This window comes from Ciconia boyciana, chromosome 1, assembly GCF_034638445.1.
Source record: "Ciconia boyciana chromosome 1, ASM3463844v1, whole genome shotgun sequence".
NCBI classification, from domain to species: Eukaryota; Metazoa; Chordata; class Aves; order Ciconiiformes; family Ciconiidae; genus Ciconia; species Ciconia boyciana.
The window spans coordinates 220,185,875-220,205,122 of NC_132934.1; the positions used below are offsets into that span (position 1 = coordinate 220,185,875).

Here is a 19,248-nt window from a genome sequence, read left to right on the forward strand (position 1 = left end):
GTATGGTATGGTACAGCATGGCACAGTACAGTACGGTACAGCATGGCACGGCACAGTACGGCATGGTACAGCATGGCACGGTACAGTATGGTACGGCATGGCACGGCACAGCACGAGTACGGTACAGCATGGCACAGCACGGTACAGCATGGCACGGTACGGTACGGCACGGCACGGTACAATACGGCACGGCACGGTATAGTACAGCGTGGCACAGTATAGTATGGTACAGCACGGCACAGTACAGTACAGCACGGTACAGATCGACACAGTACAGATAGGCACGGTATGGTATGGCACAGTACAGCACGGCACGGTGTGGTACAGCACGGTACGGATCGGCACGGCACGGTACGGCACAGTATGGTATAGCACAGTGCAGCACGGCACAGATCGTCATGGCACAGTACGGTACGACACAGTACAGTATGGTACAGCACAGCACAGTACAGATCATCAAGGCACGGTATGGTACGGCATGGTACAGATTGGCACGGCACGGTACAGAACAGCACAGGACAGCAGGGAGCACAGTGGAGCAGGACAGTACGGCAAGGCTCAGAAGGGTCTGGTACGTAATGGCACGGCACAGCACGGTGTGTCATGGCACAGCACGGCACGGCATGGTACAGCGTGGCACAGCACGGCACAGCACAGTGTGTCACAGCACGGCACAGCATGGCACGGTACGGTGTGGCACGGCACGGCGTGGACAGCGGGGAGCAGCCCAGAGCAGCGCCTGACAGTGCGGAGCAGCCTGGCACAGCACAGCACCGTCCATCTGTCACGGCACAGCGTGACATGGCATGGCACAGCACGGCACGGCACGGCAGCAAGGGGCAGGGTGCGGCCCAGAAGGGCGCGGCATGGCATGGCTTGGCACGCGTGGAGCAGCACAGAGCAGGACGGTGCAGAGCAGGGACACACGGTGCGGTAATGCACGATACATCACAGTATAACATACGGTGTGGTGCAGCGCGGCACAGAATGGCACAGAACAGCGTGGACCAGCGTGGCACTGGATGGGACACACGTGTGTGGCACGGCCCTGAACAGTGCCAGCGGTGGAGCAGAGCACGGGCAGCGGGGGGCACAGAAGGGATTGGTACGGCACGGCACGGGAGGGCACGCAGGGCACTGGTACGGCACGGCACAGAACGGGGGGGCACACAGGGTGCTGGTGCACCACAGCATGGCACGGGGGGGCACTGCAGGGGCAGGGTGGGGGGAGAGGGAACTGCAGCATCGGTCACAGACCGGCGATGCTGGCGGCACCTCCGGGGTCCCTCTGGTCCAGCCCCGCTCCCCCGGAGCCGGTGGCCCAGGACCACGTCCAGCCCCCGGGGACGGTGACCCCACCACTGCCCCGGGCAGCCCGGTTCACCCCCACAGTGACGAGCGTCTCCCGGTGCTCCGCGGGACCCCCGTGTGCCAGCCCGTGCCCGTGGCCCTGGCACTGGCCCCGCTGTGAAGTGCCCGGCTCCCCCTCCTGCCCCCGCAGGCGCTGGTGCCCACGGGTGGGACCCCACCGGCTCCTCTCCAGCCCCGGCCCCCGGCCCCCGCAGCGTCTCGCGGCGTGGCTGGGCCCTGCCCAGCGCGTCCCTGGCTCGCACTGGGGAGCCTGGGGCTGGCCCCGCGCACCAGGGTCTCCCCAGCGCCGGGCAGGACGGCACGGCTCGGCTCGGCACAGCACGGGTCTGGGCGGGACGCGATGGCACAGAGCGGTGCAGCATGGCACAGCACAGGCGGTGCTGGTACGGTGCGGCATGATACGGTGTGGCACAGCGTGGTGCAGGATGTATAGTGGGGTAAAACATGGCATGGTGCGGTGTGGCACAGAGCAACAGGACAGGGTGCCACGTGGGACAGCGCGGCCGGGCACGGTACAGCACGGTGTGGTGTGGTGTGGTGTGGTGTGGTGTGGTGTGGTGTGGTGTGGTGTGGTGTGGTATGGTACGGCACAGCGCGGCACAGCACGGGGCACTGTGGCACGTTGCAGGATGACACGTTTCAGTCGGCATGGTACGGCGTGGCTCAGCACCAGGCAGTGCTGTGCGGCACAGCACAGCACGGTGCAGCCCGGCTCAGCCCCGGACAGCCGGGCACAGCCATGGCCTGCCTCCCCATACCATGTCCCCTGGCGTCACCTACCAGGACGCCACTGCAAGGCCCCAAGCACCTGCACCCGCCGGGTCCTGCCCTGCTGTCCCTGCCGCACCCAGCTGGCATGGCACGGGGATGGGCATGAGGACGGGGACAAGGACAGCGCCGTGCTGCCCCGCAGCCACTGCGACCCAGCTGCACCGGTCCCCCCGCCCAGCACCCCAGACAGAGCGGGGGGATCTCGGAGTCTCCCTGGCTTTTATTGCATCCCAGGCAGGCTGGGGCCGGCAGAGCCCCGGTGCCAGCAGCGCCGCAGGGGCCCAGGCAGCGGCACCAGCCCCGGTCACTGGGGGCAGTGGAAGAGGTGGGTGGCGATGCTCTGGGGGGGGGCGGGCTGTTGGGCCCCCAGCAGCTTGGCCACGCTGGAGTACCGGTGGTAGCTGGGGCCGTGGAAGAGGAAGACGCCGTCGCCAGTGCACATGGCGCCGTCCACGTGGTCGTGGGGCAGCGGCACCGGCTCGCCCACGTGCCGCGGCATCTGCATCAGGTCCACCAGCCGCATGCGGTCCCCTGCCAGCACAGCACCCGTCAGCCCCGCACCCCGGCAGAGACCCCGGCACCAGAGGGTCCCGGCGCGCCGGCTGCCCACCTGTGATGAGGTAGAGGTGTGCGGAGCCGGGGCAGGTGAAGGCAGCGTCGGCGCTGGGGACCCCCAGCTCCTCCTGCAGCGCCCGCGGGTACCCCTGCACCCGCCGGTGGCCCTGCTCCGAGCGGAAGATGGAGATCTGGGAGCCCTGGGGAGAGCGGACGGTGTGGGCCACGGGCGGGCGAGGGCGGGCAGGGACGGAGCAGGAGCGGGAGCAGGCAGGTACGGGAGGGCTGGGGGTGGCAGGGACGGGGGGGCCCGGGGCTGCCTGCAGGTGGGGGCAGGCTCAGGGATGGGTTTTAGGGGGTGCCCGGGGGCTCTGTGGGGCGGGGAGGGCCTGGGGGGGGGATCCCACAGGGGGGCTGGGGGCCTGGGCCCACGGCCCTGGGGGGCACTGCATGTGCTGTGCCACCGCGTCCCCAGGCTGCCTGGGGGGTGACGTCCCCGAGGTGCCCTGGCCCGGGGGGGTGACGTCCCCCAGCAACCCCGGTGCCAGGTTCAGGGTGCCTGAGCTGCCCATCTCGGGCACAGGCCCGGGTGTTCTCGCCGGCGGCCAGTGGGGCAGCGAGCCAGGGCCGGGAGCAGGACCCACAGGGGATGGGGACAGGGACAGGGGACGGGGACAGGACCCACAGGGGACAGGGACAGGGACAGGACCCACAGGGGCTGGGGACAGGGACAGGGGATGGGGACAGGACCCACAGGGGACAGGGACAGGGACAGGACCCACAGGGGCTGGGGACAGGGACAGGGGACAGGCACGGGGACAGGGCAGGGGGCAGCCCCGCGGGGTCAGACCTGTATCAGGTAGGTGCGCCCGTCCCAGGCAAAGGCGGCGTCCACCTCTCCCTCCAGCCCCGGCCACGTCTGTCCCAGGGGCCAGGCGTGGTGCCCGTCCCGGTGCGAGTCCAGACGGAAGGACAGACCCCCTGCGGGCTGCGTCAGCGGCCCTGCCCCACGGACCCTGCCCCACGGCACAGCCACAACCACAGCCCCCGCCCCGCAGCCCCACAGCACAGCCAGCTCCGCGCTCCACGGCCCCGCAGAGCGGCTGGGACCACGGTCCTCCACCCCACAGCCACAGCCCCACAGCCCCAGCCCCACAGCCCCCAGCACTCCCACGGCCGTGGCCCCCCACAGCCCCCAGCCCCAGCCCCCCGCCGCCCCTCACCGCGGAAGGCGTAGATGCGTCCGATGTCGTCGGAGAGGAGGGCCTGGAAGGGCATCTTGCTGCAGCGGTCGCCAGCTTCCCCCCACGAGGCGTTCCCGTGCCCTGCCGGCAGCAGCAGCGCTGGCAGTGGGGCCAGGGCGCGGCGGCGGCGGGGGCGAGGCCCGGGACGGGCAGCGGGGGCCAGACCCCGGGGCGGCCTGGGGCGGGGGTCTGGGGGCCCCTCTGCCGCTGCGGGGCCGGGCGCGCGGGCGCCCGGGCTCAAGGCCCTGGGGGAGGGGGGGTCCCCAGGGCAGATTTCCCAGGACGGGTCCCCGGGAGTGTCCCCGGGGTGCACGCGGGTCCCCGGGATGGCCGGGCACTCACCCCGGCCTGGGCAGGGTACGAAGTAGTCGCGGAGGTCGCGGGGGTACCCGGGGGGCACCTTGCCGGTGAGGGGGTCGAAGCGCTGGAAGCGGGTCCCCTGCAGGCAGTAGTACCGCTCCAGCCAGCGCAGCGCGGCGCTGCAGGGGCCCAGCCCCGGCCACGTGTGCGACTTCGTCACCCGCAGCGCCAGGTCGAAGGAGTACACGGTGTCCCCTGCACGTGGCAACGGCGGCACTGGCACGGCTCGGCACGGCTCCCGGCACCGGTGCCCCACGCCCTCCACAGCCCCTCTGCCCCCCCCCCCCCCCGCCACCCCACGGCACCACCGGGGTGCAGCTCCCAGCCCTGCCCCACAGCAGCCCCGCACCGCCCCGTGGCAGCCCTGCGGCACCCCACAGCGGCTGCCACCCTCCGGCCCCCCACACCTGACAGCGGCCCCCACTCACCCTTGAAGAAGAGGATGGTCTCGCCCCCGCACTCCTCAGGGTGGCACTCGACGGCGGCGTCCACCCCCCCAGGGACCCCCGGGAACTCATCCCCCACACGCCGGGGGAAGCCGGGACGCAGCTGCCCCCGGCATAGGCCCAGACCTGCTCGCCCTGCAGGCACCCCACAGGCTGAGACCCACGGGCACCAGCCCAGGCAGCCCTGTGGGGCCGGACCCAGGGGGAGACCCCCAGGACAGGAGCCCCCCCCCAGGACGAGACACCCCCCGACCCAACCCACAGGCCGGGACCCCCAGGCCCAGCCCTCCCAGCAGCCCCGAGAAACCCGCCCCACGGGCCATCCCCATGGACCTGCTCAGGGGTCCAGGCAGAGGGGGGACCCCACCCCCAAGCAGCCCGCCTGCCCCCCATGGCAGCGCATGGGGCTGCCCAGCCCCGGACCCCCACCCACCGCCCCTCCCACCGCCCGCTGCCCACGGCCGTGCCTGGAAGAGGTAGAGGCTCTGGTGCTCCTGGGGGTGCTGCCGGCGGTGCAGGCGCAGCGCCGCGTCCACGGGGCCCCCCAGCTCGGGCCAGGACGCGGCCAGGGCGCGGGCGTGGGGCCGGGTCCCCTCCGGGGAGCTCTCCCAGACCTCCTCGCCTAGGCGGGGACAGCGCTAGCCCCACAGCGGGCAGCGGGGCCGCCCACGGTGCTGCCCCACACCCTGCTTCCACAGCCCCCAGCCCCAGGGCGCCTCACGGCCCCCCCCGCCCCCATTGTCCCCCAGGGTCCCATCTCCACCCCACTCCACGTTTATCCAGACCCCCATTCTGCCCCCCAAACCCCCCATTGCAATCTGCCACCATGGACCCCATCTTCCCCCATCCCATCCCCATCTCCCCCAGACCCCATCCCCCCACACACCCCATTCCCCTCTCGACCTTCCAGTGCCAGGCTCATCGTCCCCCATTTCCCACAGACCCACCCTCCCAGGACCCATGCCCCCCCTCCCCGGTCCCACAAACTCCATTCCCCTGACCCCCATCCCATTTCCCCCACTCCCTGTCCAGACCCCATCTCCTACCATTTCCCCCAGACCCCATTTTCCTCCAATGCCTCATGCCCCCCTCCCCATGCCCCTGGCCCCCAGCCCCGTGCCCCCCAGCCCCGTGCCCCCCAGCCCCACCTCTGAAGAAGAGCATGGTGCTGTTCTCGCTGAGCGTGGCGGCGTCGAAGCCGCCCTCGTCCGCGCAGAGCTGGACCAGGTCTGGGGGCAGATCGGGATGGCGCAGACCCCCGAGACAGACCCCCCGCATCCCACCCACTGCCCCACGGCACCTGCCGTGCCCCACACACACCTCTATGCCCCACACGTAACTCTGCCCTCCTCCCTCCATCCCGTGGGCTCTCACCAGTGTCGTTGCTGGGGGGCTCAGCCCCATGGGGGTGCCCTCCTCCAGCTGCCTCCGGTTTGCTGTGGGTCCTGGGGACAGGCAGCACCGTGGGCTCATGGCGCAGCCCCCCCCCCCCCCCCAAACAGCTACATACACACCCAGCATTGGCACGCAGACCCCACACACACATACCCCCCCTGCCCCATACAGCCTTCTGCAGCCCCCTGCCCCAATACCCCCCGCCCCACACCCACAGCTGCTCCACGTAGCCCTCCCCAGCCCCCTGCCCCACAGCCCAACCCAGCACCCCACATGCCCCCACCCCCTGCAGCCCCACTCACAGGGGGCGGGCGCACGCCAGGGCCAGGGCCCAGGCCAGGCAGAGGGCGGCTGTGGGGACCCCCATGGTGTGCCTGGGGCTCCTGCCACCCCCGGCCTTATATGGGGCAGGAGGGGCTGTTGCACAACTGCCCTGCCCCATTGCTCAACCCGCCCTGTCCCTCGCAACCTGCGGAGGGGCAGGGGGGGGACACGACACAGGGACAGGGCAGTGCATGGGGGGGCAGCCCCCCCCGTCATCACCCCCAGCCCGGCGGGGGCCGCACAGGGAGCCACAGCGGGGGGTCGGGGGATCGGGGCTCTCACCCCGCGGGGGTGACGGCAGGGCCTCGGCCCCTGACGCGGTGGGGCTGGGGACGGGGGTCAGACCCCGAGGGGGCAGGAACGGAGGCGAGGGTCCGACTCCAGTGGGGCTCCGATCCTGACGGGGCTCAGCCCCCGACATGAGGGTTCAGCCCCCAGCGGGGCTCGGCCCCTGACGCGGCAGGACTGGGGAGGGGGTTTCGACCCCGGCAGGGCTCAGACCCTGACACAGCAGGGGCAGGGCGGGGGTCTTTCTCCAACGGGGCCCAGCCCCTCCTGGGGCTCAGATCCCACCACAGCAGGGCTGGGGACGGGGCCCGGAGCCCCGCGGGGCAGGGACGGGGTGAGGGTCTGGCTCGGATGGGCTCTGCCCCGACGGGGCGCAGCCCACGATGTGGCAGGGAAGGGGACGGGGCCCAGCCTCTCCTGGGGCTCAGACCCCCGTGTGGCGGGGCTGGGGAGGGGGCTCCCCCCAGCAGGGCGCCTGGGGGTCGGGGGTGCAGCGGGCGGGGCTGGCTCCGTCCCAGCCCCTTCCCAGCAGGCCCCCGCCAGCCCCGTGCTGGGAAGGGGCTTGGCCCCGCTGTGCATGTTTGCTCTGGCCGCCAGCCCGCGGGCGGGACGGGACGGGACGGGACGGGCAGGGACGGGCAGGGGCGGGCAGGGACGGGACGGGCAGGGACGGGACGGGGCGGGCAGGGACGGGACGGGCAGGGGCGGGTAGGGGCGGGCAGGGACGGGACGGGCAGGGACGGGACGGGGCGGGCAGGGACGGGACGGGCAGGGACGGGGCGGGTAGGGGCGGGTAGGGACGGGACGGGGCGGGCAGGGGCGGGCAGGCACGGGACGGGCAGGGGCGGGTAGGGGCGGGCAGGGACGGGACGGGGCGGGCAGGGGCGGGCAGGCATGGGACGGGCAGGGGCGGGCAGGGACGGGACGGGCAGGGGCGGGTAGGGATGCGCAGGGGCGGGACAGGCAGGGACGGGCAGCCAGCCTGGCTCCGAGCCTGGGGCAGCCGGCAACACCAGCTGGGGCAGGGTGCTGCCCCACATGGGCTGCACGTCGCGGGGGGGCACAGACATACGTGGGGTCCGCATCCAGCAGTTACGTGCCCCATAGACCGGGGGGGCAGCCCCCGTGGGGTGCACGTCCTGGGCTGAGCGCAGACCCCACCGCTCCCGGGGCCAGTACGGACCGGCCTGACCCAGGCCCTGCTCCCAGTACGGACCGGTCCGACCCCGTCCCTGCGCCACGGGTCAGTGCCAGCGGGAGGCTGCCCCGGGCAGGCGCCCAGCGGTGCCGGGGACCTGCGGGCGCTGCGCCTGTCCCCGCTCTGCCTGGCGCTGCCGGCATCTGCCGTGGCCCGGGGGTCCCGCCACAGCATGGGGGTCCTGCCATGGCCTGGGAGTCCTGCTGTGGCCTGGGGGTCCCACCACGGCATGGGGGTCCTGCCGTGGCCTGGGGGTCCTGCCATGGCCCAGGGCTCCTGCTGTGGCCTGGGGCTCCTGCCATGGCCTGGGAGTCCTGCTGTGGCCTGGGGGTCCCACCACGGCATGGGGGTCCTGCCGTGGCCTGGGGGTCCTGCCATGGCCCAGGGCTCCTGCTGTGGCCTGGGGCTCCTGCCATGGCCTGGGAGTCCTGCTGTGGCCTGGGGGTCCCACCACGGCATGGGGGTCCTGCCGTGGCCTGGGGGTCCTGCCATGGCCCAGGGCTCCTGCTGTGGCCTGGGGCTCCTGCCATGGCCTGGGAGTCCTGCTGTGGCCTGGGGGTCCCACCACGGCATGGGGGTCCTGCCGTGGCCTGGGGGTCCTGCCATGGCCCAGGGCTCCTGCTGTGGCCTGGGGCTCCTGCCATGGCCTGGGAGTCCTGCTGTGGCCTGGGGGTCCCACCACGGCATGGGGGTCCTGCCGTGGCCTGGGGGTCCTGCCATGGCCCAGGGCTCCTGCTGTGGCCTGGGGCTCCTGCCATGGCCTGGGAGTCCTGCTGTGGCCTGGGGGTCCCACCATGGCATGGGGGTCCTGCCATGGCCCAGGGCTCCTGCTGTGGCCTGGGGGTCCTGCCATGGCCTGGGAGTCCTGCTGTGGCCTGGGGGTCCCACCACGGCATGGGGGTCCTGCCATGGCCTGGGAGTCCTGCCGTGGCCTGGGGGTCCCACCACGGCATGGGGGTCCTGCCATGGCCTGGGAGTCCTGCTGTGGCCTGGGGGTCCCACCACGGCATGGGGGTCCTGCCATGGCCTGGGGGTCCCACCATGGCATGGGGGTCCTGCCGTGGCCCGGGGTCCCGCCATGGCCTGGGGGTCCTGCCGTGGCCCGGGGTCCCACCACGGCATGGGGGTCCTGCCATGGCCTGGGAGTCCTGCCGTGGCCTGGGGGTCCCACCACGGCCTGGGAGTCCTGCTGTGGCCTGGGGGTCCCACCACGGCATGGGGGTCCTGCCATGGCCTGGGGGTCCCACCATGGCATGGGGGTCCTGCCGTGGCCCGGGGGTCCCGCCATGGCCTGGGGGTCCTGCCGTGGCCCGGGGGTCCCACCACGGCATGGGGGTCCTGCCATGGCCTGGGAGTCCTGCCGTGGCCTGGGGGTCCCACCACGGCCTGGGAGTCCTGCTGTGGCCTGGGGGTCCCACCACGGCCTGGGGGTCCTGCCATGGCCTGGGGGTCCCACCATGGCATGGGGGTCCTGCCATGGCCCGGGGGTCCCACCACAGCATGGGGCTCCTGCCATGGCCTGGGAGTCCTGCTGTGGCCTAGGGGTCCCACCATGGCATGGGGGTCCTGCCATGGCCTGGGGGTCCCATCACAGCATGGGGGTCCTGCCGTGGCCTGGGGGTCCTGCCATGGCCCAGGGCTCCTGCTGTGGCCTGGGGCTCCTGCCATGGCCTGGGGGTCCCACTGCAGCCCGGGGGTCCTGCTGTGGCCTGGGGGTCCCACCACGGCATGGGGGTCCTGCCGTGGCCTCGGGGTCCTGCCATGGCCCAGGGCTCCTGCTGTGGCCTGGGGCTCCTGCCATGGTCTGGGGGTCCCACTGCAGCCCGGGGGTCCTGCTGTGGCCTGGGGGTCCCACCACGGCATGGGGGTCCCACTGTCCCGTGATGTGCCCGGGGGTCTCCGGCAGTGCATCAGCAGCACCCAGCCCGGCTCAACCCCCACCTCCCCTGCTGTCTGTGCTGGGACCCTGTCCACCACCCCCAGCCCCTGGGACAGGGGCTCCCACCACCCCACCCAGCGAGGCTTCGCCCCAGGGACCCCTCCCGTGAAGGTGGTGCCACAGCCATGACGTGGGTACACGGGGTGGGAGCTGCCCCTGCTCCCACAGGCACCGCTGCCTGCCCCCCCGCCCCCCCCCGCCGCGAGGCTGGCAGTGCCGGGGGCAGGGTACTTCCAGAATACTTTATTTTGTACATACAGTTTGTCAGCGTGCGGCAGCAGCCCCACACAGCCCCGCCGTGGGGCAGGCAGGCACGCGCGGTCGTGCCATGGCCAGGGCTCGAGCCGGGGGAGCAAGGCCGCAGTGCCCGGGGGAGCAGGGCCGGCAGGAGGCAGCCCCTGTGGGGCGCGGGGCTCCGGGACCGGCCGCCCCACAGCCCCGAGCAGCACACGCGTCCCCCAGCCCTGCCCGGGGGCTCCCCCGCCCCACACGCCCCCATGCGCCTTCGGGACCCCTGGCAGCAGGGGCAGTGGGGCTGCCGGCCCTGCCACGGGGCAGGAGGAAGGGCATGGCCACAGCCCCCCAGGCAGCCCCCACCCCAGCCAGACCCGTCCTCGCCCCCGCTCCAGGCCCGGCTGCCCCTGGGATAAAGTGCACATGAAGGCCGGGGCGGCGCTCGGGGGGGCAGCGATGGCTGTGGGGCTGCGATGGCTGTGGGGCAGCGATGGCTGTGGGGCAGCCGTCGCTCGGGGCACCCCGCTGCGGGCGCTCTCCCGGGGGGCCCGTGGGCACCATCCTGGTGCGGCACCGGCAGCATCCCCGTTCCCGTCCCCATCCCCGTGGCGGCTACTGCAGGTAGCGATAGGCCTTGAAGCAATGGTTGCCGGAGTCGGCCACCACCACGTGTCCGTCGGAGGTGAGGGCCAGGCCCTGTGGCCCATACAGGGGGTCGGCAGCCGTGTTGATGTAGGAGAGGAAGGAGCCCGAGCTGTCGAAGACCTGCGGGGATGGGCAGAGGCACACTGTCCCCAGTGTCCCTGCTGCCGCTGCTGCCCAGGCACCCCGCCGCCCCAGGGAGCCCCCTGCCCCGATGGCCCCCGGGGTGCTGGGACCTCGTCCCCGCCCTGCCGAGCCCCCCCTTGCCCTGCACGCGGTTCAGCACTTGGGCCGCAAGCCCCGGTCCCCGGCCTGCAGGACCCTGCCTGCAGCGGGATGGGGATGGGGACGGAATGGGGACGGGGACAGGAATGGGCTGGGGACGGATGGTGCTGGCCTGGCACCCCCGGGGCTGGGGAGCATGGGGGGCAGAGGGGCCCCCCGGGCTGCAGGACTGGCCCTCGCCAGGGCAGCGCGGGGCTGCGGAGCCGGTGGTGGTACCTGGATGCGGCTGTTGCCCCAGTCAGCCACGATGATGTTGCCATTGGCGTCGACGGCCACGCCCGTGGGGGCGTTGAACTGCCCGTTCCCCTCCCCGTGAGACCCGAACTTGAAGAGGAACTCGCCGTCTGCATTGTACACCTGGGGACAGCGGGTCACGGTGGGCTGTCCTGGCACGCGGCACCGGCGCCAGCGCGGGCAGCCCCAGGGAGCGCAGGGAGGGCGTGGGGACGGACAGCGCCGGGGACGCTGTGGCCACCCACCGCCTGCCGCAGCGGCACTCACCTTCACCGAGTGGTTGTGGAAGTCAGTCACCACGATCTCATTCTTGTTGTTGACCGCCACGAAGTGGGGCCCTGGGGAGGGGAGGGGGCTCAGCCCCGGACGGGGACGGGGGGCCCAGGCTGGCACAGCGCCAGAGCGGTGGGGACAGGGGGACACCCCTCGGTCCCGCACCAGGGAGAGGGCGGCCCGGCCCCGGTGCCCGGTTAATGTGGTTAGTGCCGTGCGAGCAGCCGGTGAGGCCAGCACAAGGGGGTTAGCACAGGCGGTGCCCGGCCCCCCGCGGCTGGAGGGGGCACCCGGCCCCATGGGGGGACCAGCACTGAGGATGGACGGAGACCCCAGAGCCCCAACCCACGGGGACAGAGCCCACAGCCAGAACCAGAACCCAGAACCTAGAACCCAAGCCCAGAACCCAAACCTACAGCCAGAGCCCAGAGTCCCAGCCTAGAACCCAACACTAGAACCAGAACCAAAACCCGAGCCCAGAAGTAGAACCAGAGCCCAGGACCCCAACCCGGAGCCCCAGCCCCAGCCCCAGGGCAGCCCCAGGCGATGCCGGCTGGGCGCCAGCCGCCGTCAGCGAGGCGTGCGGTACTCACCGTCCCGGCCCGGCCCCGGCGCAGTGGGAAGCCAAAGGCATGCAGTAAGGAAGAGGGGACTTGCCAGTCGGTGTATTACCATCAAGTGTACCTGCAAACTGCCGCTCGGCCGTGCCGCGGCTCCCAAACTTGGTGACGAGCTTGCCATTGGACTGGAAGATGAAGACGCAGCAGGCCTTGTTGTCCACCACGATGATGTGGCCGTTGCGGTCCACAGCGACGCCCTTGGGGCCCATCAGCCGCCCAGCCCCGATCTTGGTCTGCGGCCGGGGAGGGGCGGTCAGGGCCGGGTGCGGAGCCGCGGCCCCCCCGCCCGGCTGCTGCCCCCTCACCTTGAACTTGCCCTCGGGGGAGAAGATGCTGACCCAGCGGTTGTCGTAGTCCGCGATGATGATGTCCCCGTTCATGTCCACGGTGACGCCGGTCGGGCGCTGGAGCTGGCCGGGGGAGCGGCCCCGCACCCCGAACCGCAGCCGGAACTGCCCCTCGTTGGAAAACACCTGGAGGAGGCAGTGGGGGGGTCAGCCGGGCCGGAGGGATGGGCCAGGGCCGGGGATGGGGCCGCTGTCCTACCTGCACGCACTGGTTATTGCTGTCGGCCACCACGATGCGGCCGCTGCTGGAGGTGGAGATGCCCTGGAGGTTGGTGAACTCCCCCTTCTCCCGGCCACGGCTTCCTGCGGTGGAGAGGGGGGGTCAGGGGGAGCCTGTCTGTCCTGGGGAGCCCCAGGGAGCCCCTGCCGCCCCACGCCCGCCACTCACCCACGCGGAAGATGAGCTCATCCTCGATGGGGTTCTCCTTCTTCTTGCCACTGCTGTACATGCTGGACGGGCGCCGGACGGCCTTCTGCCGAATGTGCCCGCTGCTGGGCGACTTGACGCGGCGCTTGACGTCGTCGGGAGAGGGGGGTACGTCGGATGCCTTGACGGCGCGGACGCGGAAGGGGCTGCCGCGGATGGGCTGCCCGTAGAGCAGGATGGAGAGGAGGAAGTCGCCCTCGGCGCGGGGGGTGTAGAGCAGCTCGTAGGTGCCGTTCTTGTTGTCCTGCACCTCCGCCTCGGCCGCACCGCCGTCCGGCGCCGTCACCTGGAAGCGCAGGCTGGCGCTGCCGCTGCGCACCAGCTCCCCGTCCTTGTCCTTGGTGGTGACGCTGAGCGAGGAGGGCTGCCCCACCACAGCGTGCCGCAGCCCCTCGCCCGTGGCCACCGTCTTGTGGGCCGTGGCGCTGGTGGTGATCAGCACGCCTAGGTTGAGGATGGACTTGCGGACGCCCTCGGTCTCCACCACGTAGTCAAGCTGGGCGTTCTCGTGGGGGTGCTCGGGGAACTCCTGGCTGGCCAGCTCGCTCAGCCGCTCGCTCATCTGCTTCTTCACCAGCAGCACCTCGGTGGCGGTGCCGTGGTGCAGCGCCTGCTCGGTGAAGGCGCAGCTGCTGAGGATGCTCTCCTGGCCCTGGCGCAGGGCGTCCAGCTGCGCCTGCAGCACCTGCCGGGACGGGGCAGGTCACCCTCACCGCCGGGCCGGGACCCCCACCGGCACCCGGACCCCGGCCACGGCTCCGGCCGGCCCCCGTGGCACGGTGCCTGGAGCCTGGCTGCCCGGAGGGTGGGCTGCCCGGAGCCCGGCTGCCCGCACCGGCAGGGCTGGCTGGCGCCGTTGGCACGGCCAGGGCTGTTCACCCTTTTCAGGAAGAGCCGGGCAGGGGCAGTGGGCAGGCACAGGGGAGGGAAGCCGGCGTGGGGGCACGGTGGCGCGGAGAACAGCAGTGCGGGCACATGGCGGCACAGCGGTGCAGGGCCGTTACCTTCTGCTTGGCCCCGCAGGTGGCCTCCAGGTCCCGCACCAGCAGCCCCTTGCGCTGCCTCAGCGCTGCCTCCAGCTCCTCGAAGGTGCTGCCGATCTCCGACACCGCCTCGTTCTTGCGCTCCACCAGCTGCTGGCTGATCTCCGACACCAGCCCGATGGCTGCTGCCAGCTGCGGGAGCCTGCGGAGGAGCCGGCGCTGGGCGCGGGGCAGGCACCGCTGGAGGAGACACCCAGCAGAGCCCCGGCCCCCCGGCCCCCCCCGGCCCCCCATCCCCATACCTGCTCCTGACGGCGTCCAGCTGCTGCTGCAGGGCCGCCTTGTGCTGCTCCACCACGTCACGCAGCGGCACGGTGACGTGCTCCCGGTGCTCGCCCTCCGTGCACTCGCGGCACATGGCCGTCTCGCACGGCTCGCAGTAAAACTCCATCACCTGCGCACGGGCACTCAGGGCTGCCTGTGACGGCCCCCCCAGCCCCCTGCAGCCCCTCCCCAGCCCCCCCGGACCCTCCCTGGACCCCTGCAGCCCCCCCTAGACCCACCCAGCCCTTGCAGCTCCCCCAGATCCCTGCAGCCTCCCCAGACCCCTGCAGCCGCCCCGGACCCTCCCCAGACCCCTGCAGCCTCCCCAGACCCCTGCAGCCCCCCTGGACCCTCCCCAGCCCCTGCAGCCTTCCCCAGATCCCTGCAGCCCCCCCCAGACCCTCCCCAGCCCCTGCATCCTCCCCAGACCCCTGCAGCCCCCCGGACCCACCCCAGACCCCTGCAGCCCCCCGGACCCTCCCCAGCCCCTGCATCCTCCCTGGACCCCTGCAGCCCCTCCCCAGCCCCCTGCAGCCCCCCGACCCTCCCCAGCCCCTGCATCCTCCCTGGACCCCTGCAGCCCCTCCCCAGACCCCTGCAGCCCCCCCTGGACCCACCCAGCCCCTGCAGCCTCCCTGGACACCTGCAGCCCCCCACCCACTGGGGCAACCCACCTTGCCCTCGTGGTTGGGGCAGGAGAGGGGCTGGCCGGTGACGGCGCTGACGGGGTCCAGGCCGCGGCCGGGGTGGGGGCCGCAGCTCTCAGGGTCCCGCTGCAGCACCTCCATCAGGTTGGTGATGAAGAAGTTGTTCTGCAGGGCAGCAACGCCGCGCTCGGGCAGGATGGAGGTCTGGCGGCAGACGGGGCAGGAGAGGGTCAGGCTCTGGGGCGGGATATAGTTCTGGAGACACCTGGGGCGAACGGGGACAACCAGAGGGTCAGGACCCGCGCACAGCAGGGCAGCGGGGAGGGACGGGGACAGACGGACGGACGGACGGACGGGGGGCCGGGGTGCGCGGGACAGGAGCAGAGGGACGGGGCTGGAGGGGCAGGCGGACAGTGGGACAGACAGACAGACAGGAGGGCAGCGCATCAGGGTGCGTAGGGCAGGAGCAGAGGGATAGGACTGGCAGGACAGACAGACAGCGGGACGCCCGGATGGACAGGAGGGCTACACTGCAGCACGCCGGGGTGCAGGAGCGAGGGCGGGGGCCGGAGGGGCAGACAGACGGCAGGACAGATGGACAGGAGGGGAGCCGCTGCCAGAGCCCTGAGGCATGGACAGACAGACGGACAGGAGGGGAGAGACCAGGTGGGGCTGGGCTGGGGAAGGGGCTGGGGCAGATCCGGGGCGAGGGAGGCTCTGGGGGAGAGGGCAGTGGGGGGCGAGGGGTCTCTGGGGGGCACAGAGAGAGCAGACATCAGTACAGCGTCCACTGATGACGACCGCGGCCGCAGCCCCCAGCCCCAGCCCAGCCCCCACCGTGCCCCCAGCCCCCCCACGCACTCACACACACCCCCACGCACCTTCATGCACCTCAGGCCCGTGGGCACCAGCCCCGGATCAGCTCCGGCTGCTGCAGCCCATGGGGGCGAGCGGGGTGGGGGCTCGGGGGCACAGGGACAGGCTGCACAGCCCCCATGGAGAAGCGGGGGGCGCGGGGCAGCAGGGTCCCGCCCCCCACACAGGTGGGCGTCTGTGGGGTGCAGGGGGGCCCCAGCTCCCCACCCCTGGGGGTGCAGGGGGGCTTGGCCGGTCTCTCCCTGGGGAGGGGCGGGGGGCGCAGGGGTGCCGTAGGGCCCTGGCTCACCACCAGCAGTGGGGGGCCGAGGGGGCAGAGGCGGGCTCCAGCTGCCCCACGGCAGGTGTCAGGGGATGCGTGGGGAGGGTGGGCTGAGGAGGGCAGCTCTGCTCTCGCTGCAGGTCTGGGGGATGCTCCGGGGATGCAGTGGGGGTGCAACCTGCAGTGGGGTGCAGTGGGGGTGCAGCGGGGGTGCAGTGGGTCACAGCGGGGATGCAGTGCAGTGCTGCGTGGGGGCAGTGGGGATGCAGTTGGGGTGCAGTGGGGAGCAGCGGGGATGCAGCGGGGATGCAGTGCAGTGCTGTGTGGGTGCAGTGGGGATGCAGTTGGGGTGCAGCGGGTGCAGCAGCCCCAGATCGTCTCCTGCAGGAGGTACAGGCAGGGGATACGGGGGGGATGCGGCGAGGCGCAGTGGAGCGCAGCAGGGGTGCAGCGCGAATGCCAGGGGGTGCGGGGACCCCAGCTCTCCTCCTGCAGGAGCTGTGTGAGGGGCTGCCGGGGGGGTGCAGTGGGACACAGTGTGGGGGCACAATGGGGCCCGGAGCGCAGCGGAGGGGTGCAAGCTGGGGGATGCAGTGGGACGCAGCGAGGCACAGCAGGACGCAGCGGGGCTGGGGGCACAGTGGGGATGCAGCAGGGATGCAGCGGGGATGCAGGGAGGCCCAGGGGCACGGTGGGGATGTCGTGGGGCCCCGTCAGGATGCAGTGGGGCCCAGAGATGCAGCAAGGCAGAGCAGGGATGCGACGGGGACACAGTGAGGACACAGCAAGGCCCAGGGGCGCAGTGGGGATGCAGTGGGGATGCAGCAAGGATGCAGCAGGGATGCAGTCAGGATGTAGCAGCGGCCAGGGACACGGCGGGGCACAGGAGGGAGGCACTGGGGATGCAGCGTGGCCTGAGGGCGCAAAGGGGATGCAGTGGGGTGCAGCGGGGCTGGGGGCACAGCTGGGACACAGCGGGGCCAGGGAACACAGCAGGCTGCAGTGGGTCGAGGGGCGCAGATGGGGCGCAGACGGGGCGCGGCGGGGCCGGGGGCGCAGACAGGGCTCGGCGGGGCCAGGGCTCACCTCTCGCAGAAGGTGTGCAGGCAGGGCAGCACCTTGGGGTTGCGGTAGCGGTCGAGGCAGATGCTGCACACCAGGAACTGTTTGTCAATCTGCCGCACCACCGGGCTGGCGCTGGCCTCCCGCTTGGCCATGGCGGCGTCCCCGCGGCCCCACGGCGCTCAGCCTGCCGGCGGGGACGGTCAGGGGGCCGGGGCAGCCCCACGGCACCCCACGACCCCCAGCCCTGCAGGATCACGCCCCATGCCTGCCCCACACGCTGGGCACGCGGGAGTCCGCCTGCCCCACAGAGGCACCCACAGCCCTCGGCCCCCCACGCTCTGGGGCACGCAGGGGGGCTCCCCCACGGCCCAGCCCAGCCCCACGCCTGCCCAGCCCAGCCCCACACGCCTCCGCCACCCGCAGCTCTGCCCCGCACCCCAGCGCCGGGGCGCGCAGCACCCTCGCCCCATAGCCCTGCACCCCGCGCAAAGCCCCCGCCGGCCCCCACGCACCCCCGCCCCGCGGACCCCGCTGATCCCCCCGCCCCCGTGTCCCGGGCCCTCCCGCGGCTCCCCCGCACCCCCGGCCCCGCCGCGCACCCCCGGGACGGCCCCCCACCCCCGCCCGCCCCACGGGGACGCCCCGCCCGCCCCACAGGCCGCGGCCGCCCCGCGGGGCCCTGCCCCCGCCCGGCCGCCGCACGATCGCGCTGCCCCACGCCGGCCCCGGCCCCGGTCCCGGCCCCGGCCCCGGCCCCGCTCACGGCGCTGCGGCGGGCCCGCGCTCCAGGCCCCGGCCCGGCCCCGCCCCGGCCGCCATTGTGCGGCACCGCCCGCCCCGACGGCGCCGCCCCCGCCCCGGGACCGGGGCCCCGGGCAACGGGGGGGGGGGGGGGCGGGGCCGCGGCGGGGGGACCGGGGCGGCGGGGGCAGCACCAGCCCGGGCCCGGGAGCCGCTCCGGCTGCGGGTCCCCGCCGCGATGCTGCGGGCGCGGCCCGGCCCCGCGTCCCGCCCCCCCTTGTCCCTGTCCCCCCCGGCCTGTCCCTGCCCCCCAATTCCTCCTTGTCCCTGCCCCCCCGTTCCTGCCCCCCAATTCCTCCTTATCCCTGTCCCCCCGTCCCTGCTCCCCCGCCTGTCGCTGTCCCCCAGCCTCGTGTCCTTGTCCCCAGGCCCCCACCGCCCCCGTCCCCAGCCCTGTCCCCCCATCCTCCTGTCCTCAGCCCCCTTCTCCCTGTCCCCCATCCTTCCTCTCCCTGTCCCCCCACTCCCCTTGTCCTTGTCCCCCACCCCCGTCCCCGTCCCCCAGCCCATCCAGGCTACCTCCCACTCGCGACAGGCCGGCGCTGCCCCCTCCCCCCGCCCCCAGGACCCACCGGGGCCGATCCCACCGCATTCCCTCCCCGCCCCATCCCCTGCCAGCCCCTCCGCACGGCGGGCCTCTTCCCCACACCATCCCCACGCGCGGCACCCCGTCCCCACGCGTGACATCCCCGTCCGCATCCCCACCTGTGCAAACCCCAGCCGCATCCCCGCCTCCCCCCGTGCCGACCCCGTCCCCATCCCCATCCCCACGCCTGCCCCCACCCCTCCTCGCCCCACTCACCCCCACGCAGCCCCCTCCTCGCTCTGGCCCCCGCCGCGGGCCGGCAGCGCGCATCCTCGGCCCGGCCCGGCTCGGCGCGGCAGGGACTGCGCCAGGGATGGGCAGGGAAGGCAGCTGCCAGACCGGACCGCACCACGGCGAGCGGGGAGGGGGGGCACACGCTTTCTGCCCCCGCGGACTGCGCGGGACCCGCCGCGCGGACCCCCCGCTCGGGGACGGCGACGCGTCGCGGAGCGACGCGTCGCCGTCCCCGAGCGGGGGGTCCGCGGGGGGGGTCCCGTGGGAGAGTCGTGGGGAGCAGAGCAGGACCCAGCCCCCCTCCGCACGAATGGTCGGGTCCGGGCTGTGGCTCTGCAGTGGGGGGGGGCTCCGGGCGCGCCTCCCCGCATCCCCGGGGTACCCGCCCGTCGCCACGGCAACCGCATCCCGCCCCGCTCCCCCCCCCCCCCAAAGTGGGGGGGCTCCTGGCCGGCGGACCCCAAAGTGGGGAGGGGTGCCCGTGTGCCGTGCGTGTCCCCCCGGCACGGACACGGGT

At 73.1% G+C, this 19,248-nt stretch overlaps 2 protein-coding genes across 6 annotated transcripts; both read right to left on the reverse strand.

Moving 5' to 3' along the window:
- Positions 1-2,344: 2,344 nt before the first annotated feature.
- HPX (hemopexin) lies at positions 2,345-6,509 on the reverse strand. Its single transcript, XM_072861573.1, is given in 11 exon segments — positions 2,345-2,673; positions 2,753-2,897; positions 3,548-3,678; positions 3,921-4,022; positions 4,278-4,496; positions 4,730-4,852; positions 4,855-4,882; positions 5,215-5,364; positions 5,891-5,976; positions 6,122-6,192; positions 6,445-6,509. Coding segments are annotated over 11 exon segments (1,347 nt in total). The 3' UTR covers positions 2,345-2,446.
- Positions 6,510-10,125: 3,616 nt separating this feature from the next.
- On the reverse strand, positions 10,126-17,990 carry TRIM3 (tripartite motif containing 3). 5 transcript variants are annotated; one of them, XM_072851079.1, is made up of 12 exons: positions 17,874-17,990; positions 17,132-17,294; positions 14,935-15,172; positions 14,239-14,390; positions 13,958-14,138; positions 12,915-13,563; positions 12,726-12,829; positions 12,485-12,652; positions 12,232-12,412; positions 11,554-11,624; positions 11,269-11,409; positions 10,126-10,890 (listed from the first exon to the last, which is right to left on the reverse strand). In XM_072851079.1, exons 2-12 carry the CDS (start codon positions 17,260-17,262, stop codon positions 10,738-10,740), a joined length of 2,169 nt encoding a protein of 722 aa, XP_072707180.1. In that variant the 5' UTR covers positions 17,263-17,294; positions 17,874-17,990; the 3' UTR covers positions 10,126-10,737. The 5 variants fall into 5 exon arrangements, with proteins under 5 accessions (XP_072707180.1, XP_072707177.1, XP_072707179.1 ...); XM_072851076.1 differs by having other exon boundaries at positions 12,915-13,638; positions 17,874-17,989; XM_072851078.1 differs by having other exon boundaries at positions 12,244-12,412; positions 12,915-13,638; positions 17,874-17,988.
- Positions 17,991-19,248: the final 1,258 nt, after the last annotated feature.